Here is a 17,701-nt window from a genome sequence, read left to right on the forward strand (position 1 = left end):
TGAGTTCAAAGACTAAGCTGCTCCATTTGAGTCCATTTTTGGACAGGAAAAGGGTAAATCCAAAACTGTAATCCTCAAGCTCTCTGTTTTTAGGCTAATACGAGAAGCAGCTGATGTCAGAAGCACAACAGCTTAATACTTTCCTCATGCAGATGTCTAGGAGTAATTTGGTTTTGACTGGGTTCTGATTACTTCTAAGTCACATTAAGGTCTACATTTCTTTCAGACCTTGCTTGGGACTTAATCTGTAGGTGCTCCCTTAAACATTCCAGCTGAAGTTCTGTGGAGTTCTATGCAAAACATTAGTCCTTGTATTTGGGGGAGATTAAAAAATATTATTATTATTAATCCTGCAGCTGCATTATGTGCAGGTATTTTTATGTTCAGTAAGTGGTTAGGTCACTCAGGGGCAATCAGCACTAAAGATCATCTTCACAAAGTAAATAGTTATCTGCAAAATCAGCAGACTCTTTTATGAGGGTCTTTCCTCTTTCCCCTGTAAGAGATTGAAGACAACACAGAAAGCACTTTTCCTCTTTTATTGTTATAGTGAAAGAATTCACTATGAGTTTCTGTAATCACCTGACATCAGGTAGCAAAAGGAATACTCTTGCAAAAAGGGGCTTTGTGCCAGTGCCCAGTGAACTTCTGAAGAACACAAAAGTCTCCTGGTTCTGAAGATTTCTGAGACAGCTATGCAGCTACTACATGCAATACCTGGGTTGCTGAACCCAGCAGGAAGAGAAAGACAAAAGACATCAGCTGTTGCATGAATTTGTGTTTCCCCAGAACCCGATTTACAATATATCTCTTGCCTGAGCTGGGCAAGCTGGGAAGCAGTGTTTTCTGGGCAAATACTGAAAATGCCTAGGCAGGACCCTGCCCCCACTTCTATGGTTTAGTGACCAATATTTAAGAGATAACCTTCACAAAAATATTAGATTATTAATAGGTCACTGAAAACTTCTGAGAGTTGTGAGCAGGATCCTTGACAAGCTATTTTAAAGAGGTTGATTTCTGCCCTGAAGACCTGTTACAATTTTGGTGCTTCACTGTGTTGCTCTGGCTGAAACAACTGGACTTGAAAAAACTACATTACATTTTAACAAGAACTTCTTTCATCTCCCCTAATACAGCAGATCTCAAAAACTCAGCCTTTAAAACTGCAGTTTCAGACTGTTGGAGTGGCAGGCTGCAGGACTGATAAGCAAACACTCTATGGCTGCTCTTGAACTGCCCACATCATTAAAGATCAAGCAGGTCAGACTCAAAGTGGAACAAAAAATTTCTTCCCCCATCCCACTATTCAAAACTCTATAATGTGTAAGATGGAGAAGTGAGGATGGGAAAAATGAGGGGAAGGGAAAGAACAGCAGCAAATGCTCTAGATCTAGGCAAAAGATCTTTGATGTCGAACTTGAGTCATAAAGTCTCCCCTGCTAACTTTGGTATCAGGAGTATGTCAGAAATGAGGGTGGAGAGAGTGAAGGAAAAAGGAAATTGCAGACATACAGGGAGCACTGGGGAGTATTCACACCCAGAAACAGCCAGTGACAAGTCTGAGTATCTGAAGTTTCTGCAGATGCTTTGCTGTTCTGAGGAGTCGTTTAGTATAATTTCAGATGTTTAAGTGTAGATTATAGAGCTAAATTTTCAGTCACGTTTGTCTTTTATTAACTTGGAAGACTTTTCAAACAGCAAAAGTTTTCATACCATTATCAAACTTGTGTCTCCCACTATTGGAACATGTGGGAATGGACCAAAAGCTAAAAACTAACTCAACCTAAAGTACCTGTCTTCAGCTACTAGTGTCTTTGTTTTGTTACTCAGAGCCCCTTGACCTAAGTTTTCCTCATATGATTGGTGCATAAAAGGTGGAGGTTTTATACACAGCACATTAGCAAAGTCTGAGATTTTTGGGAATAAAACAACACCTGCCAGATGAGACATGCTATTTTAAAATCCCATCTGATTAAGGAAAAAGTAAGCGCCTCTCATCAGCACAGGGAAGTGAGAAAGACTTGGAAGGAGATTGCATTTCAGTGAATTCCTTGATTTTTGGGTTACATTCATGTCTGTCAACAATTAATTAATGTCAACACATACATATGCCAGATTGATGGTTAAATATCTAGCAAGAATAAATCAAGTGTCTTCAGGGAAGAAAATATTTTGCTTTAAATATTAACTTACTCCTTCATTATTTTTGAAATACAAATTGTACTGTCTAACTACATTACTGCAATGAAAGACTAATGGCATAAAGGCTGTGAGCTACTCACAGAAGATAAACTTTAAGTGCAGCTGCAAGCTACAGCATCCCTACAATATCACAGTGGAAAGTGTGCTGCCTGTTACACTGATTTCTGGAAGAAACCTCTGAAACCATCTGCTGAAGAACAGGCCTGGTAGACACTACTCAGCCAAGAGTGAATGAGTTTGGTAACCAGACGAAGTTACGAAACACTGAGCACATGTAGGAAGAAGCTGTTACTAGTGCCATCATTTTATGGCAATTGCAGACTTCAGTTATGTTTAATTGAATCACTTCTCCATGCCAAAAAACATAGTAAGAAATTAGCATAAACATTGGAATTCATAAAGATAGAATTGCAATGCCAGCTTCACATTTCTTCTTCTTCAACTAAAAAGCTAATGTTTGCCTTCCTTTGAAATCACACGTGTTTAGTACAGTGCTGTGGCTACACCATTTCCACAAACTGATCTAAATCCATTTAAAATACCTTCTGTTAAGTGCTTTTATGGAACACAGGGGGGAGCTAAAACCAGGAAAGCATTTCTTTCTCTACCTGTGAACAATAAAAGCTACTAGACTGAAGGCAAACTTGAAGCCATCTTCATCATCTCCCATTTCTCCTCCAGCTTGTCTAGCTTCTTCTTATCCAAATCATTAGAGCTCTATTCCATTATAAAATTTGCATGCAACAGACAAATTGCAAGCATGTAATAAAGAACCTATTTAACTGGAAGCAAAAATAATGCATTTTACTTCCTTACACCCTAAGCACAGATGTTTCCAAAGAGCTGTTAAAAGTTTGGCATAACTCTGTAGGAGCAGCTTATGACCAAGTACAATACACCTGAACAGCTTGAGAGCAATTTTGTGTAGTGTGCCTCTCCAGAAAATTAATATTTTGTACCTTTATGGTAAGGGTGCAGATACCAACCTGCCAAGGCCGATCCCAGTCAAGAGGAATAGGAAATGCTCCAAACCAAGCTCCAAGTATACTGCACACAGAAGTAATCTGTAGACTGCTTTCCCATATGGACATAGCTCTGTAAAAAGTGTGTTAGAAGTTTTCAACAACAGCAGAAGTTACCATGGCAGAGAGTTAGATCAGATTTCTCCCCAAATTTTTGAGGCTACAAACGGACACAAAAATTCACATATTTGATAAAAAGCATGCAGGTTTCTCCTAAAACATACAAACTGGAAGTAAAAATCTAAGTTGTATAATTTATCTATAATTACAATCTTTTAATACCACACTTTCAGGATTTGTTTTTCCTTGAGATGTTTACTGCAAAAGCTAATTTATGTTACTTTGAAACACTGCTAGACTGAACAAATAAATCTATCTCGATAGCTGTGTGCATTGCAGGGAGAGGCTGACATGGAAGTGTACTGTGGGACTGTAAAGAAAAGCACAAGCACAGTCACAAAGGACTCTGTGGTATAGGCATATTTGATGACTACAACAATTCAAAATTTAACACAGAAGTCCACTATGAGAATATTTCAAAACAAGTTTCCATCAACTGAAAAGAAACACTGCAAGTAAATGTAACTGCACATTGGAGTCCTTTGGTAGCAGTGCATCCAAGTTCAAGTACACTGGCTGCAGGATAATTTTTTGCACACTAAAGAACTCTTACACCACCAGTCATGGCACACATTATAAGAGATGTTAAATTACTGCAGTCCTCAGTTTACAGCCTTCTGCCACTGCTGATTTGTTCAAAAGTTTTTGAAAAGCTGGATTTCTGTTTAACAGATGATCGCTTACTACCATCGATGCACCAACTGATTGCTCTGCTCAGGCCATGAACATTTGGGTACTTGGTACCAATTAAGAAAAGAGCAACAAAAGTTCAGAATGCAGTAGGGCACACTTTCAGGACAGCAGAACCAGACTAGTAGAATCACTGCTCCAAATCAGTACAGCAGGAGAGCTGAGTTTAAAGTTTGCTACATCTCAGATTATAAATGTACACCTGTTAGCTTCAGCTAACAGGAGGAAAAAAAAAGAGAATTTTTATAGCTCAAAGACTAGATGCACAGTAAACTCTGAACCTTGCATGTGCTGTTTAGGTTGGATGACATGAACACTTGAAGAGAATAAAATTTCTTTACTTCCAAGTACACACTGCTGCCCTTGCTATTGACCAAACTGCTCACAAGTTTAAAGCAAACATTTTTCAATATTTGCAGTAAAAAATGTCTTGCAGGCTACAGTACTGACAGTGCAAGGTTGACATTTTGAGCAGAACTGTTTCTTCTCCAATAACATGAACCCTTTAACTTAAAATACTCCAGTTCACAGATTCTTTTACTGAAAAGTCCTGATGTAACTGGAAAAGTCCTGATGTAACTGTTTAGGAGTCTGTACACAGAAAATTCTTTTGAATTATTTTCAGAAGCTGAATAACTGATAAGGGAGCTGTCAGGCAGAACAAGGAAGAGAACATTCACAACAACCTTAAAGCAGCAAAAGAGACAACAGAATACACCAAGGACTGACTGAGGTACAGTTATACCTCACAAGACATCTTGTGTGTGTGGCAGATTCACCAGACACTGCTGTACCATATGGAGAGATCAGACCGAGTTCCAAATGCAAAACAACAGAATTAGCAAGGCACGGTGCCCAAGTGAAAAACAACCATTGGCAGTTTGGCAACTATTTCAGCTGCTAATTGAACCCCTCTGCAGCAGGGACTGGCTACCCAAAGGCAACCTGACTTGTCCTCCAGCATCATCCTGAAGGAGCAATCACTTTTTTAAGTCATTACTTAAGTACTCACTTTTCTTCTTGGAATGACTGACACTGGGATTTTTGAAGCTATTATTTAAACCATCACATAAACTCATTTGCATAAGACTGACAACTGCAGCAATGTCTATAAACGTTGCATTTTCCACATTTCTTTCATTTAAACTAAGATAACCCTGCAGACAAAAGTAGCAATGATTAAGATAATAAACGAACACCAGCGGCAGAAAGGTCTTTAAAAGCCTAGAGTAATCATTTAACCCCTTTAAGTTACACAGTACATTCAGTTCCACATCAAATAATGTTTGAATTAAGAGATTAGCTGACAAAATAATCTATTGAGACCGCTCCTTCACAGGCAAGATTTGGAATTCTTGGCTGCAGCAAGACTAAATACTAAGGAGTCCTTGGTGTGTGATAATGCCTACATTTACAAGGGGCATTTAATGTTTGTAAGAGTACATAGTTCACAAACAAAGTGATAAAATAGGCATAATGAAAACAGGAAGAAGCCCTAATGTCATGGGTTTTTTACTATGTTTTGGCAACATCCAAATAAAATCTCTTTTCTACCCTGATTACACCTTATAATTGCTATTATAATTTCAACACAATTTCTCAGAGCACTGATTTGAAACAAACAGTCTCCAAGAGGAGAGAGAGGAAAAAATCCCCAAAAACTGGTTTCTTAAAGACTGCTATGCAGGAGGCTATTTCAGCTAAGTTACTGAAACAGCATTTAAACAACAGCCACAAGCTGCCACGAATGCTGATAACCCTTTCTGCAGCTCCCACTTCCCTGTAACCACTCACAGCAGCACAGGACAGAGAATGATCAGTGCCATGACCCTGACATCAGTCACAACTCCCCATGGCACAGTAAGGAGCCCAGAGATGCTGGTGTGGGCCCAACCCTTCCCAAAGGCAGAATTAGTGAAAAGGGCCCTATTTATAGCTAACTAAGAATGGAAGGCAGAATTAGTGAAAAGGGCCCTATTTATAGCTAACTAAGAATGGAAGGCTTTGTCATGTAGAATATACAGACTTTTTCTCACACATTCTATGTGCACATAGGCTTAAGGTTACTTAAGTCTAAATTGCACTCAGGTACTTAACAACAATTGTTTTTCATACTAAGCTATACACCTAATCAGACTTTCAAGCAAACTGATCCAGTGCAATTCAATTCCCTAAATTCTGCTTTCAAGGAAAGCAGCGCTGTTGATTCCACCTAACCATCCTTTTCTTTCATTTAACCAGTCCCACCTCATTCCACATGGTTAAGTTAGAGACAACCTTTTAATGCATCATGTCTACACTCATCTCATGCCCAAATCTAAGATGTTCCAATTTCAAATGAAAAAACACAGGATTATTTTTAAATGAGCAGCTTGCTACAATCCACAAAAAACCCTGCTACAATATTTCTTTGTAGTGTATATTCACTAAAAGTGTGAACAAACATCATTAATAATAAACATTTTTCTCACATTATGTCACATGGCTCACTAGTAAGAAGTACTGACAAATCCTCACAGCAAAAGTGTCAAAACAAGACAACTGCTTCCAATGCAATGACTGTGCTGAAATTGCATTAAGATCTAGACTAGGAAAGGAAGAAATCAACAGGCATTCAAAATCTACCTGGCACAAAGACAGACTGATATTGTCATACATCTGTTCAATTCAGCTGTTATTTCAGATGCAAAACCCCCATAGATGACCAAGTGAATCAGCAAAGATTTATTTTGGCTAAATGACTCCTTGCTTTTATTACAGTATATTTACACTTCCACTAAAAAAAAAGTGTAAATGACTTGAATAAGGATTCAAGATATTTTTCAGTAAATTGAGAACTGAGATAAACCAAAATGTAATACCTGAAAGTAGCATTAAAGTCTCCTCCTCTAAAGAGTGCAAACAAAAAATAATTCCATAGGTCAGCAGTGTAATACAACCTTTTGCTGTCTTCTGAGATGAGACTTCACCATTACAAACTATTAAAAGGGAATGAATACTAAAATCTCATTGAATCTCAAACATATGTGAAGCCTCTTTATGTCTCAGTGTCCTATTCTTTCAACCTGCTATTATTTATGGAATGACAAAAGGCAGAAGAAATGGAAATCTTCTGAAAAATACATTCTCCTTGATACATGCTAATGCCATGGCCACCACTGGAGGTGAAAACACTGTTAGAAGACTTGTTTTACTTTAAACATACTCCTGAAAAAATTAATCCTTGAAAACTGTGACACTCAAAACAGCTTTCTTTGAAATTGAAAAAAGGAGTATGGGTTAATATCACATAATTAAGAACACAGTAAGTCCTGTGTAACTCTCAACATTATATCCAAGTTTAAAACAGTGCTTGTGTTGACTTTCTATTCCTACTTTAAAAGTCGTATTTACAAAGGTACTACTGGATCATGTGCAAGATTCCCCATGCACAGCTCAGTGTCAGGTCTCCCCTTTATCTGATAACCATCATACAGAACTGCACAATGTTTTTACTTCAGTAGAATATGTGCTGGAAACTTTACTTCCTTCAAACACATATAAAGTGAGATTTAGCATCTGAGCACCAAAAATAAAAAGCTGTTTTTCTGAATCAGTGTCTTCAAATAAATCTTTCTTTGTCAGAAAAGCTTCCATATGTCTGTAACCACAAATACAAAAACCACCCATCATCCAAGAAGCTTTCTTTTCTTTACAAAAATTCCATTATATATTTTTTACACCAATTCTGTCAGTTTCTATTCAGAGAAATATCAGAAACTTTAGATTAGGACTTACCCATTTTTACTAAATACCCGTATCCATGCCTGTATGTTTGGTCCCAGCAAACACAAGCATTGTAAAGTAGTAAATGTAGACAGAAGAACTGCAAACAAAAATGTCTCAGTCACTAACCTACAAAAAGAAAAAGAATATTACAAAATTAAGTGAGGTGGTTGCTAATGTTCTAAAAGTTCCAAGATTTAGGAAAAAAAAAGCCCCTCTAACTCAACTTGTGAAAGCACATGGGCTTTCTTAAACCTCTTATTAAAGAATGAAATATTTTCTTCTTACTCCGTAGAATAGTAAAGGAAGCTGGAAAGAGTTCTGCTGTTATCTCAAGAGTGAGATGTAGCAATTTTTAAAAAACCACAGGTGTACTTCACATAGATCATTAGTTCTAAATTGAAGTGTGCTAGGACACTTACTCCATTCTTCCATTTATTTTTCCAGTTGTGACAGCAACCATGAAACCAAGCTACACGAAACTATTGTCAGCCAAACTACTTAGTGTATCTCTCAACACCCAGGTTGCTTCACACTTCTTTCTTTAAACTTTCATAACAGTTAGAACACTAATATCAAAAGGATGAAAAATAGGCAAGATGTGTGGTTTGAATCTTATAGGGAAAATGACTGAATGAAGCTCCAAAAAGTGTTTGTGTCCATATGTTCACCATAAAAATTAAAGTAAACAGTTGTTTGTAACTGTGTTACAATTTTTATTTACAGAACTTTCATTTAAGAGCTGGCTTCCAAAAAAACCAACTGAACAAGCAAACAAAAAAAAAAACCCAAAACAACCCAAACGCAAGAGAAAGCTGAAACAGCCACCCTTCTTCCCCCAGCTAGGAGCTGATCCCTTAACTTCCAGTGTACCAGAAAATTCCCAAGTACTTATACCAACACCTGCAAGGAGAGCTGCCCCTTAGAATATTTAGAGAAAGAGAGGGTCTTCTGACTTACTCTATGAGAGGTGCTCCATAAAGAACAATAATCGCATGAAACAGTATGCAAGACATGAAAAAGTATATACAGCATTTTAGAAATCTGGATATCTAAAAAAGAGCAATGAGGTATCAGAATAATGCTTCAAACCAGAACATAAGTAACACACACACTCTATATCTTATCAAGAGCATTGTACTCAGATTGCTTCTTTCATTTCAGCTGCAGCACAATATAATAGCATGGCACATTTCAAAACAGTTTTCCTGATATTAATACTTTAAATAAATAATTAAAAAACATCACACTCCACCTACAATTTTTTTGTGCATCCCATTAAACAGGGCAAACACACAAAAAATATAACCAGAAATTACAAGATAACCAGAAGTAATTTTATTGGACATTTTTACACTTCTGTTTTACATCTGACTGTCATATTCATTCATTAAAAGGCAACTCTCACAAAAAGTGAAAAAAAATTTAAAAGCAAGAAAACACACAATATAAAAAAGTCTGCTAGGTAAAGAATCAACATTACATTAACTAAAACTACATGGCATCTCTTGAACTTGGCATCTTAAATTCTGAATATATTTGAGAAATATCTATAACTTTCTATAAGTCTGCAAAACACATAATATTCAATGAACTTAAACGAGTTTCTGGGTACTCACTATATCATGTAGAAGAAAAACACTTGATAAACAGTTCTGGTAAGGTCTGTTCTGATCAGGTCACCAATGCAAAATCCATAACTTTCCTTGAACCCTTATTTTTCTATATTTATTCCTTTCTATATTTATTTCCTGGGATGAAATCTCACCTAGAACATGAAGTGTGCTTCATTTTCAAATCACAGATGGTTAAAACACTTGCTTCCTTCCCATCATGGTTTTGTGCTTTTCACATCCTCCTCAGTCAGCAAAACTAGACAGGAGCTTTGCCCACAAAGATATGCTGGCAGGGAAGATTACTTAAATGCTTAAAAACCACCTCAGAGCATTACATCTTGCCTGGCTCAGCAAGTCAGGAGTAGAAGACTATTACCCCGACTTCAAAACTCTGGGGAATTCCCTCCCTGCTGGGTAAGTCATGCGCTGCTCCAAAATCACTCTGTTCCAAAGTTTTTCATTGGGATTCATATCTTTAATGCTCCCCGTTGCAAAGTGTAACTACAAAAAGCTTCTCCCAACTTTAGATTCTTCTGTATGCAAATTTCATAATTTCATCATACAAGGAAATGCAGACATTTTAATACTTTTCTATATGCTTTTTTAGTTGTTGAAATGTAGCATAGCATCTCTTTTGTGTCAGATTCTGACTTTTTTTTTTTCCTTTTAAAGTTATTACAAACTTACAACTACACACGAGAAGTGTGTGATGACATTTTTTCCTGGTATATCCACTTATCTACAAGATAAGCCAGGCCTGGACTGCAAAATGAGTTTTGAGCCATTTAATTTTGCCACCACACAAATTCCTGGGACTACAAACAACGCTGCACTGACAAGAAACAGGAAAGCACAGAATCACTCACCTGAACAGGTTATTTACAGGTAGAGAAAGTTTAACATCGTGAAAATACTGAAAAATTTGTTTCAAAAGGTGCTGCACTCAACTCACTAATGGAAAATGAGACAAATCAAAAATTGTCTTCTTTCTCATTTGATTACTTCAGAGAATTTGCTTCCCCTCTGTAACAACTGCCTGGTAACAACTTAAGAATTTTAAAAAAAATAAAAAAAATCTTACCTTGTGACCAAAGGAACGTCTCTTAGGAGACTGATTAGGTTTAAGGACTAAGTGCAAGACTATATTAAGGGTAGCAACACAAACAGAACAGACACACAGCCACGTGAGGTGCGTTCCCAGCACGCTGAATCCGTCCAGAAGGAAAGCGGGCCCCAGCGTGGCCAGGACGACGGCCAGGGCGCAGAGCAGGTTGGCAGCCAGCAGCCTCCGCACCTCCGCCTCCCTCATGGCGTCCGGGCAGCGGCACCTGCAACACACCGAGCCCCGCCCCGTCACCGCCGCGCCGGGACCGCATCCTCCCCGGCCGCGGCGCGCAGGGCAGGGCTCCGGGCCGGGCTGGGAGCCAAGGGGAGCATTTTGGGGCAGGAGACAGCGTTTGTTCAAAATAAAACCAAACCCCGCGCGGCCGCGGGCGCCGCTCCCGCCTCTTACCGCGGAGCGCGCGGCGCCGCCCGGCTGCGGAAGGCGGCGGGGCCCGGCCGGAGGCGCTTCCGGGGCGGTGCCGGAAGCTCCGGCGGCTGTGGAGGGGCCGCCATGGTGTGCGACAAGTGTGAGTACGGGGCTACGGGGGGGTCTGCCCGACCCGGCGGGCCCTGCCCTGCCCGCGGGGATCCAGGGCTGCCCTGAGCGGAGCAGCCGCCGTGGATCCCCGGCTGCTCAGGGCAGGCCGCGGGTGGCGGTTGCTGTCAGGGCCCTATGTGAGCTGTCGTTCTTCGTTCTCCGCCTGTGAGCGTATTAAAGTGCATAGTTTAAATTATTCTGTCCTGTATCAGCAATAGCGTGAGCGGCAGGACCAGGGAAGGGATTTCCCCGCTGTACTCGGCACTGGTGAGGCCGCATCTCCAGTGCTGTGTTCAGCTCTCACTACAAAAAGGACGCTGAGGTGGCGGAGCGGGTCCGTGGGAGGGCAGCAGTGCTGGTGAAGGGTCTGGAGCATAAAGTTTGATGAGGAGCGGCCGAAGGTGTTGGGGTTGTTTAGTCTGGAGAGATGGAGGCTCAGGGATGGCCTTATCGCCCTCTTCAACTCCCTGAAAGGAGGTTATAGCCAGGTGGGTATCGGCCTCTTCTGCCGGGCAACAAGCCACAGGACAAGGTGACATTGTCTTGAACTGGGCCAGGAGACGTTTAGATTGGACATTCAGAAGAATTTCTTCCAAGTCCTGGAGATGAGACATGGGAATGGGCTCCAGGAAGGTCCCGGGCTGCTCAGGGCAGGCCGCGGGTGGCGGTTGCAGGGCCCTGTGTGAACTGTTGTTCTCCATTTGTGGAGCGTATTAATGTGCATAGTTTAAATGATTTTGTCCTGTATCAGCAATAGCGTGAGCAGCAAGACCGGGGAAGGGGTGGCCCCAGTGTACTCGTCACTGGTGAGGCCGCATCTCCAGTGCTGTGTTCAGTTCTGGGCCCCTAAGTACAAAAAGGACACTGAGATGGCGGAGCGGGCCCATAGAAAGGCAGCAGTGCTGGTGAAGGGTGTGGAGCACAAGTTTTGATGAGGAGCAGCCGAGGGTGTTGGGGTTGTTTGGTCTGGCAGGGATGGCTTTATTGAGCTTTTAAACTCCCTGAAAGGAGGTTGTAGCTAGATGGGGATCGGCATCTTCTGCCCAGCAGCAAGCCACAGGACAAGAGGACATTGCCTTAAACTGGGCCAGGGGCTGTTTAGATTGGACATTCAGAAGAAGTTCTCCCTAGTCATGGAGATGAGACATGGGAATGGGCTGCCCAGGAAGGTGCTGGAGTCACTGTCCCTGAAGGTGCTTCAGGAAAGACTGGACATGGCACTCGGTGCCAAGGTCCAATTACATGGTGGTGATTGGTCACAGGTTGGACTCGATGGATTCAGAGGGCTTTTCCCACCTAACTGACTCTGTGCTTCTGAGTTTTTTTCCTTTGTAATGTTTCCTTATGTAGGTGAGAAGAAGCTTGGAACAGTGATCACTCCTGATACATGGAAAGATGGTGCAAGAAACACTACAGGTAACCTCAGCAAGGTTTAGCAGCTTGGTTTTGAGGTATTAGAAAACCAGTTGGGCACCTGAGCTATGTTACCATCTTAAGACCAAAACTTTATATTACTAATCAAGTTAAATATTAAGTCATGTACTTGCCCTCCCATGCTGATTTAATGCACTGGGAATTTATTTGTCCAGAACTGTTCAGTATTGAATTTGTCTGGTTTTGTTTTCTGTTTCTTTTCCTTCCTGCATGGGAGAACAATATATAGAATATTTAAATGGAGCATAAAGTGTTCTGTTACCCTGTCCCCTAATGCTGTGATGAATATTTTGTCTCTTTTATCTCTCTCTGTGACTTTATTTGCATATGTGTAAAAGTTGTAAATGACGATGTTTAAAGTGTGCCTGGAACAGGATTATTGATTAATTTTTTTTTTCTGTAGAAAGTGGTGGTCGTAAATTAAATGAAAACAAGGCATTGACCTCAAAGAAGGCAAGGTTAGTACTTAACACTGATTTTGGCTAAGAACATCAATTAGCAAACTAACTGAGGCCTGTTTCCTGCATAGCTGGGCAACCACTCCAAACTTGTCCAAAATACACTTCATAAATTAAAATTGCAGAGATTATGGTATTTGATTTGTTGGTAAAAATACATCCATACATATTTCATGGCTGATTTCTGCTCAGTCATAGAGTATTTTATTGCAGTTCTGCCTGGAATTGCTAGGATTTGGTGCTGTTGTATGAGAGAAGATGGGAATACTTATTTTCTGTGCTAAGATTGCCAGGATAATCTCTTGAGCATTTCCTTCATGTCTGCAGGACTTTCTGTTTGCAAGGGGCCAAGGAAGGTGTTTAAGTTCAAATTCATGTAGTATCTTAATAAAAATAAACATTTTTAGTTCTGCTTTCATGAAGTTGTTGTCTGTGATGGAAGAAATGTCTCTTAATAGGGAAAGTGGGAGCTTTTATGCATACTTTGTGTAGCCTATTAGAAATAATTATTGTATGTCCCTTTTCTAAATTACAGTTTTTGCTGGAGTTTCTGATTGCACCCTCTGGCTTAGACTTTTTAGGATGAGGCAGAAAAAAGACTTCATTTCAGGAAGCATAAATAAAATATTTTTCCTTTTTCCCAGGTTTGATCCTTATGGAAAGAACAAATTTGCAATATGTCGGATTTGTAAGAGTTCTGTCCACCAGCCAGGGTCCCACTATTGTCAAGGATGTGCCTATAAAAAAGGTGAGTTTCACTGAGTGCCAAAATACCACAGTTTGGCTTGGGAAAATAGAGGAGGTACAACACTTAAATTTGTATTTATGAGGAGAAGTACAACACTTAAATTTGTATTTATTTATTAAGATGAAGTTTAATTGCTATCTGCAGCTACTGTTAGGCAGGCACAGGGAGCATGGAGTCAGACTCTTAGGTACACAGTAATGGAATAAGAAATAATGTACACAGGTTAGAATGTGGGAAGTTCTAATTACGTACAAGGAAAGCAATTTTTGAGTCTGGGAGTGATCAAATACTCTGGTAGCAGGAACCATCAGAGGTTGTGGGATCTTTACAGCAGGTATTCAGAGAATGGCTTGAACAGTCCTGAGCCAGGACTGTTCTTTCTTATCCAAGTTGGCTGTTTTGAGTGGGGCATGACAACAGACTGAAGGAGATTCTTCTAAACCGTTGTCATTCTGTAATTCTGCTTCTTTTGGAATGTTTCTGGTGTCTGAAACAGTACATTTGGAAATTTAATCTTGGCAATTGCTTAGAGAACTGTCATCTAACAAGTTTGATTTTCCTTAAAATCCCAAAAAACCCCAAGTCTTCTAAAAATCAGTTGCTTGTTGCAGTTCCTTTTCTGATCCCTCCTCTCCTCTCCCATTTTTATAATAACTTAATCTAAAGTTCCTGGATCGAAAAAAGGGTCATGAAGTCAATTACATGATTTAATGATGAAGAGTTCTTACAGCACATAAGGTGAACTGATTTTTAGGTGTAGAGCTACAGCTCACCAGTAGTAAGCTTTGTTTATGAAATTAATTGTTCAATAAATATGTGCTGTGTCACTGTGTCAGTGGTTTAGCAGCCTGCTGTAGGAATGTTGCCTGCTGAGTCCTCCCCAGACAGCTGCCTGAATCCCATACTGTAGAACCTTGTACTCATTCTAAAATTTATGTCTGGTTTGAGTGGGCTTCAGGATCTGATCTTTCTTTGTGTATCTTTCCAGGCTGAACCTGTTATCTTCATAAAATTAAGAACTTTTTAAACTGAGGTTCTAGCTCTGACCATCAAAGATGTCATTAGGGCATATTTCCTGAAGCAAATGCAGTCATACAGCTCAGTGCTTCAGCTTTTGCATATCTCTGAAATTGGGAGGCAATCTCAAGTTAATTAATCTCAGTTTAAACCTGAAGTCAGTATTTAGTGGGCTGAATTTTGGTCTTCAGAGTAAATCATGTGCCATATTCTCTGCTGTTCTCTTCCCTAATGGACTGCTAGAAACGTGTCCAGTCATGATGTCAGTATATGACACAATTTGGAGAAAGCAGCAGTAGATCCATTTTTTGTCTGCAGGTGAATGTTTGTGTAAACTGAGGTGTGGTCCTGCCAAATAAAAGATTTAGCACCTTTCTGCTTTGAAAGGAGAGGGAAAGATTGAGACAACCCACCCCTCTGCCAAACTTGCGTACATTTTGGTACTCTGGTCTTTTGACTTGACACTCTTATAGAGTTTAGGACAAAGTACTTTGGGACATCAGTGTTCAGCACTGCAACTGTCAAGTATTCTTGGTGTTCATTGTTTTTCACTTCTGCTCTATAAATACCTTAATTCTATGAAAACATGTTCTGGACTTCCACAGTTCTCCAAAGCACCCCACCTGTGAATGCCCCATTTAGCAGTCAGTTTGTTGGTGACTGTGTTTTCTTAGTCGTGCTACTGTCTGCCCATCTCAGGCCTGTTTGTGTACAGGAATTAAAATGATTAACAGTACACCATTTCTACCTTTTGGTCAGAAGTGAGCCTTTCCTGGCTCTCTTCAGGCATTCCAGCAAATTAGAGAGGCTTCCAGCAGTATTGTAAATGATAATGCTCTCAAAATAGAGCTTATTTTCTTCAGAGGAAGGATTACACACAGGCTGCACCTATTAATTTGTACTAGAAGTTACAATATTACTTCTAAGTTTGTAGCATCTATTGAGAACATGTCTGAGAACAGATAGATTGTTACTAAGAGCTTATTTGAACAATTTCTTGGGAAAAATGCTTACAAAAACATAGTGACTGTGTTTTTGAGAAAAGGTTTTAATAATTTTAAAATCATTGACACACTTTTTGTGTGCTTATAGGCATCTGCTCAATGTGTGGCAAGAAGGTCTTGGATACGAAGAACTACAAGCAAACGTCTGTCTAATTGTACTGACTGGTCTTTTTATGAACTTTACCTTCTGTGTCTTTGTACAGTAACTTTTCTCTAAAATGATTTGTGAATATTACTTTCTGGATGATAGTACTTGGAATGAGAGGAAAAGACAGCCTGTTTGCCTAAAATGTACATATTATTGTTGTTGTGGTTATTGTTGTTTTAGCACTAATATTGACTGATATTTAAAGGTAATGGCTTTCAGCAACTGTTAGAGTTCAAAGGGAAGGAGAAGAAGCAAGTGGATGGGTTGAAACTAGATTGCCATCAGAACAGAGATCTTTGAGATGAATACTTTTTTTTTCCCAATCACAAGTCTTCTGCTTGTCTCATGGTAATGTTTTGTAGATGTATAAAATACAAACTTGCATCAAATCATTAAAGCATCTTCATTTAGTTGTATGCCTGTAAGTATTTATAATTATTCTAATCCCAAACTATTATGACCTTGCTCTTCAGATTTTAATGCAATTGTCCTGTTGTATTTTGTTTCTGCCTACAATATGGTTGGTTAAATCACAAATTGTTAAGCTAGTGAAATCTGGTGTGTTGCCCTGCCAGCAACCAAGCCCCACTGCTGCTCCCTCACTCTCCCACCGTCAGGACTGAGGAGAGAATTGGAAGGGTAAAAGCCTGAAAATGTGGGATAAAGACAGTTTAATAGGGAAAACAAAAGAGAGAATTAATTCACCCCTTCCCATGGGCAGTCAGGTGTTCAGCCATCTTCAGGAGAGCAGGGCCCCATCACCCATTATGCTTTCTTGGGAAGACAAACTGATCACTCAGAATGACCCCCTTGCCTTTTCCCACCACTTTATCCACTGAGCATGGTGTCATATGGTCTGGAGTGTCCCTTTGGTCAGTTGGGGTCATCTATCCTGGCTGTGTCTCCTCCCAGCCTCCCAGGCAGCCCCAGCTTCATTCCCATTGTGGCAGTGCAGAAGGCAGAAAAGGCCTTGGCTCTGTGTAAGCCTGCTCAGCAATAACAAAAACATCTCTGTATTATCAACCCTATGTTCAGCACAAATGCAGAACACAGCCCCAGTACCCCACTAACAGTGAGGAAAACAAACTCCAGCCCATCCAACACCAGCACAGGCTTCAGGGCTGATCAGCTCTTCCCTTGTTAGCCCCCAAGGAGACTTTACATATGGTATCAGGTGGCCCAAGGCAATAAAATAGTGAGCATCAATTTCTAAATATCTCAGTCTCACAATATTCTGAGGTAGTCTGTCTTTTAAATACTGGGTTTGAGTTCTGTGATGTAATTGCTTATATACATGACAAATTTAAAAGATGAAAGCAGGCTGCCTGCTTTCCAGCTCTGGTTTCATACAAGGAGTCAGTCTCTGAACATGAGAGGCTGGCTGTGGCTCTGCAATTCTTTTGTCTTTTGCTTAGTTTCTACATATTAAAGCAATTCCTGTTATGGAGCATAATTATTATTCCTCTGCATGTATTTTAAGAAAATTATTCATTCTTAATTCATGGTTAATTTTTAATTCATTCTTAATTTAGGGCGAAGAATTATTAATTCTTAATGCATGGTGAAGTTTTTACTAGAACTATTAAAGTGTTTACTCCCCTGCATCCTCCTCTTGGCAATTTCATGCTTCTGCAACTGTCTTTCAACTGTAACAGAAAAACTATCAATGAGAATTTCCCTATGAACAGAATCTGTTTTGGGTTCCTTTTTGTTCCATATTATTACAGAGGAAACTACATGGCTAATGGAAACTGAAAAAATTGCTGTTCCTACTGTAGGGCAAAATAAGGAAAAGTGGCCTTACAGTTATCCTCTTTGTTGTTGCCTTCCTGCCT

General features: G+C 39.8%; 2 protein-coding genes across 3 annotated transcripts in view; one reads left to right on the plus strand and one right to left on the minus strand.

The window, feature by feature from the left end:
- Positions 1-10,990, minus strand: part of PIGF (phosphatidylinositol glycan anchor biosynthesis class F) — a 21,148-nt gene extending 10,158 nt beyond the window's left edge. For both annotated transcript variants that reach the window (XM_005483092.4, XM_014264356.3), the window contains exons 1-5: positions 10,929-10,990; positions 10,497-10,743; positions 8,760-8,851; positions 7,812-7,928; positions 3,189-3,297 (exon numbers count right to left, since the gene is read on the minus strand). In XM_005483092.4, the coding sequence (XP_005483149.2) occupies positions 3,189-3,297; positions 7,812-7,928; positions 8,760-8,851; positions 10,497-10,724 (546 nt within the window). In that variant the 5' untranslated portion in view covers positions 10,725-10,743; positions 10,929-10,990. The remainder of the gene's footprint in view (positions 1-3,188; positions 3,298-7,811; positions 7,929-8,759; positions 8,852-10,496; positions 10,744-10,928) is intronic.
- CRIPT (CXXC repeat containing interactor of PDZ3 domain) lies at positions 10,894-16,282 on the plus strand. The gene is made up of 5 exons (XM_005483091.4): positions 10,894-11,046; positions 12,408-12,473; positions 12,895-12,949; positions 13,594-13,697; positions 15,807-16,282. Exons 1-5 carry the CDS (start codon positions 11,031-11,033, stop codon positions 15,869-15,871), a joined length of 306 nt encoding a protein of 101 aa, XP_005483148.1. The 5' UTR covers positions 10,894-11,030; the 3' UTR covers positions 15,872-16,282.
- The last annotated feature ends 1,419 nt before the right edge of the window (positions 16,283-17,701 follow it).

The sequence above is a fragment of the Zonotrichia albicollis genome, chromosome 3 (genome assembly GCF_047830755.1).
Source record: "Zonotrichia albicollis isolate bZonAlb1 chromosome 3, bZonAlb1.hap1, whole genome shotgun sequence".
Classification (NCBI taxonomy): Eukaryota; Metazoa; Chordata; class Aves; order Passeriformes; family Passerellidae; genus Zonotrichia; species Zonotrichia albicollis.

Bases quoted from the DNA above. Each gene is read 5' to 3' on its own strand.
- CRIPT (XM_005483091.4), top strand. The intron at 12,474-12,894 runs GTAACCTCAGCA...TTTTTTCTGTAG, and splicing joins TGGTGCAAGAAACACTACAG to AAAGTGGTGGTCGTAAATTA. The intron at 12,950-13,593 runs GTTAGTACTTAA...CCTTTTTCCCAG, and splicing joins TTGACCTCAAAGAAGGCAAG to GTTTGATCCTTATGGAAAGA.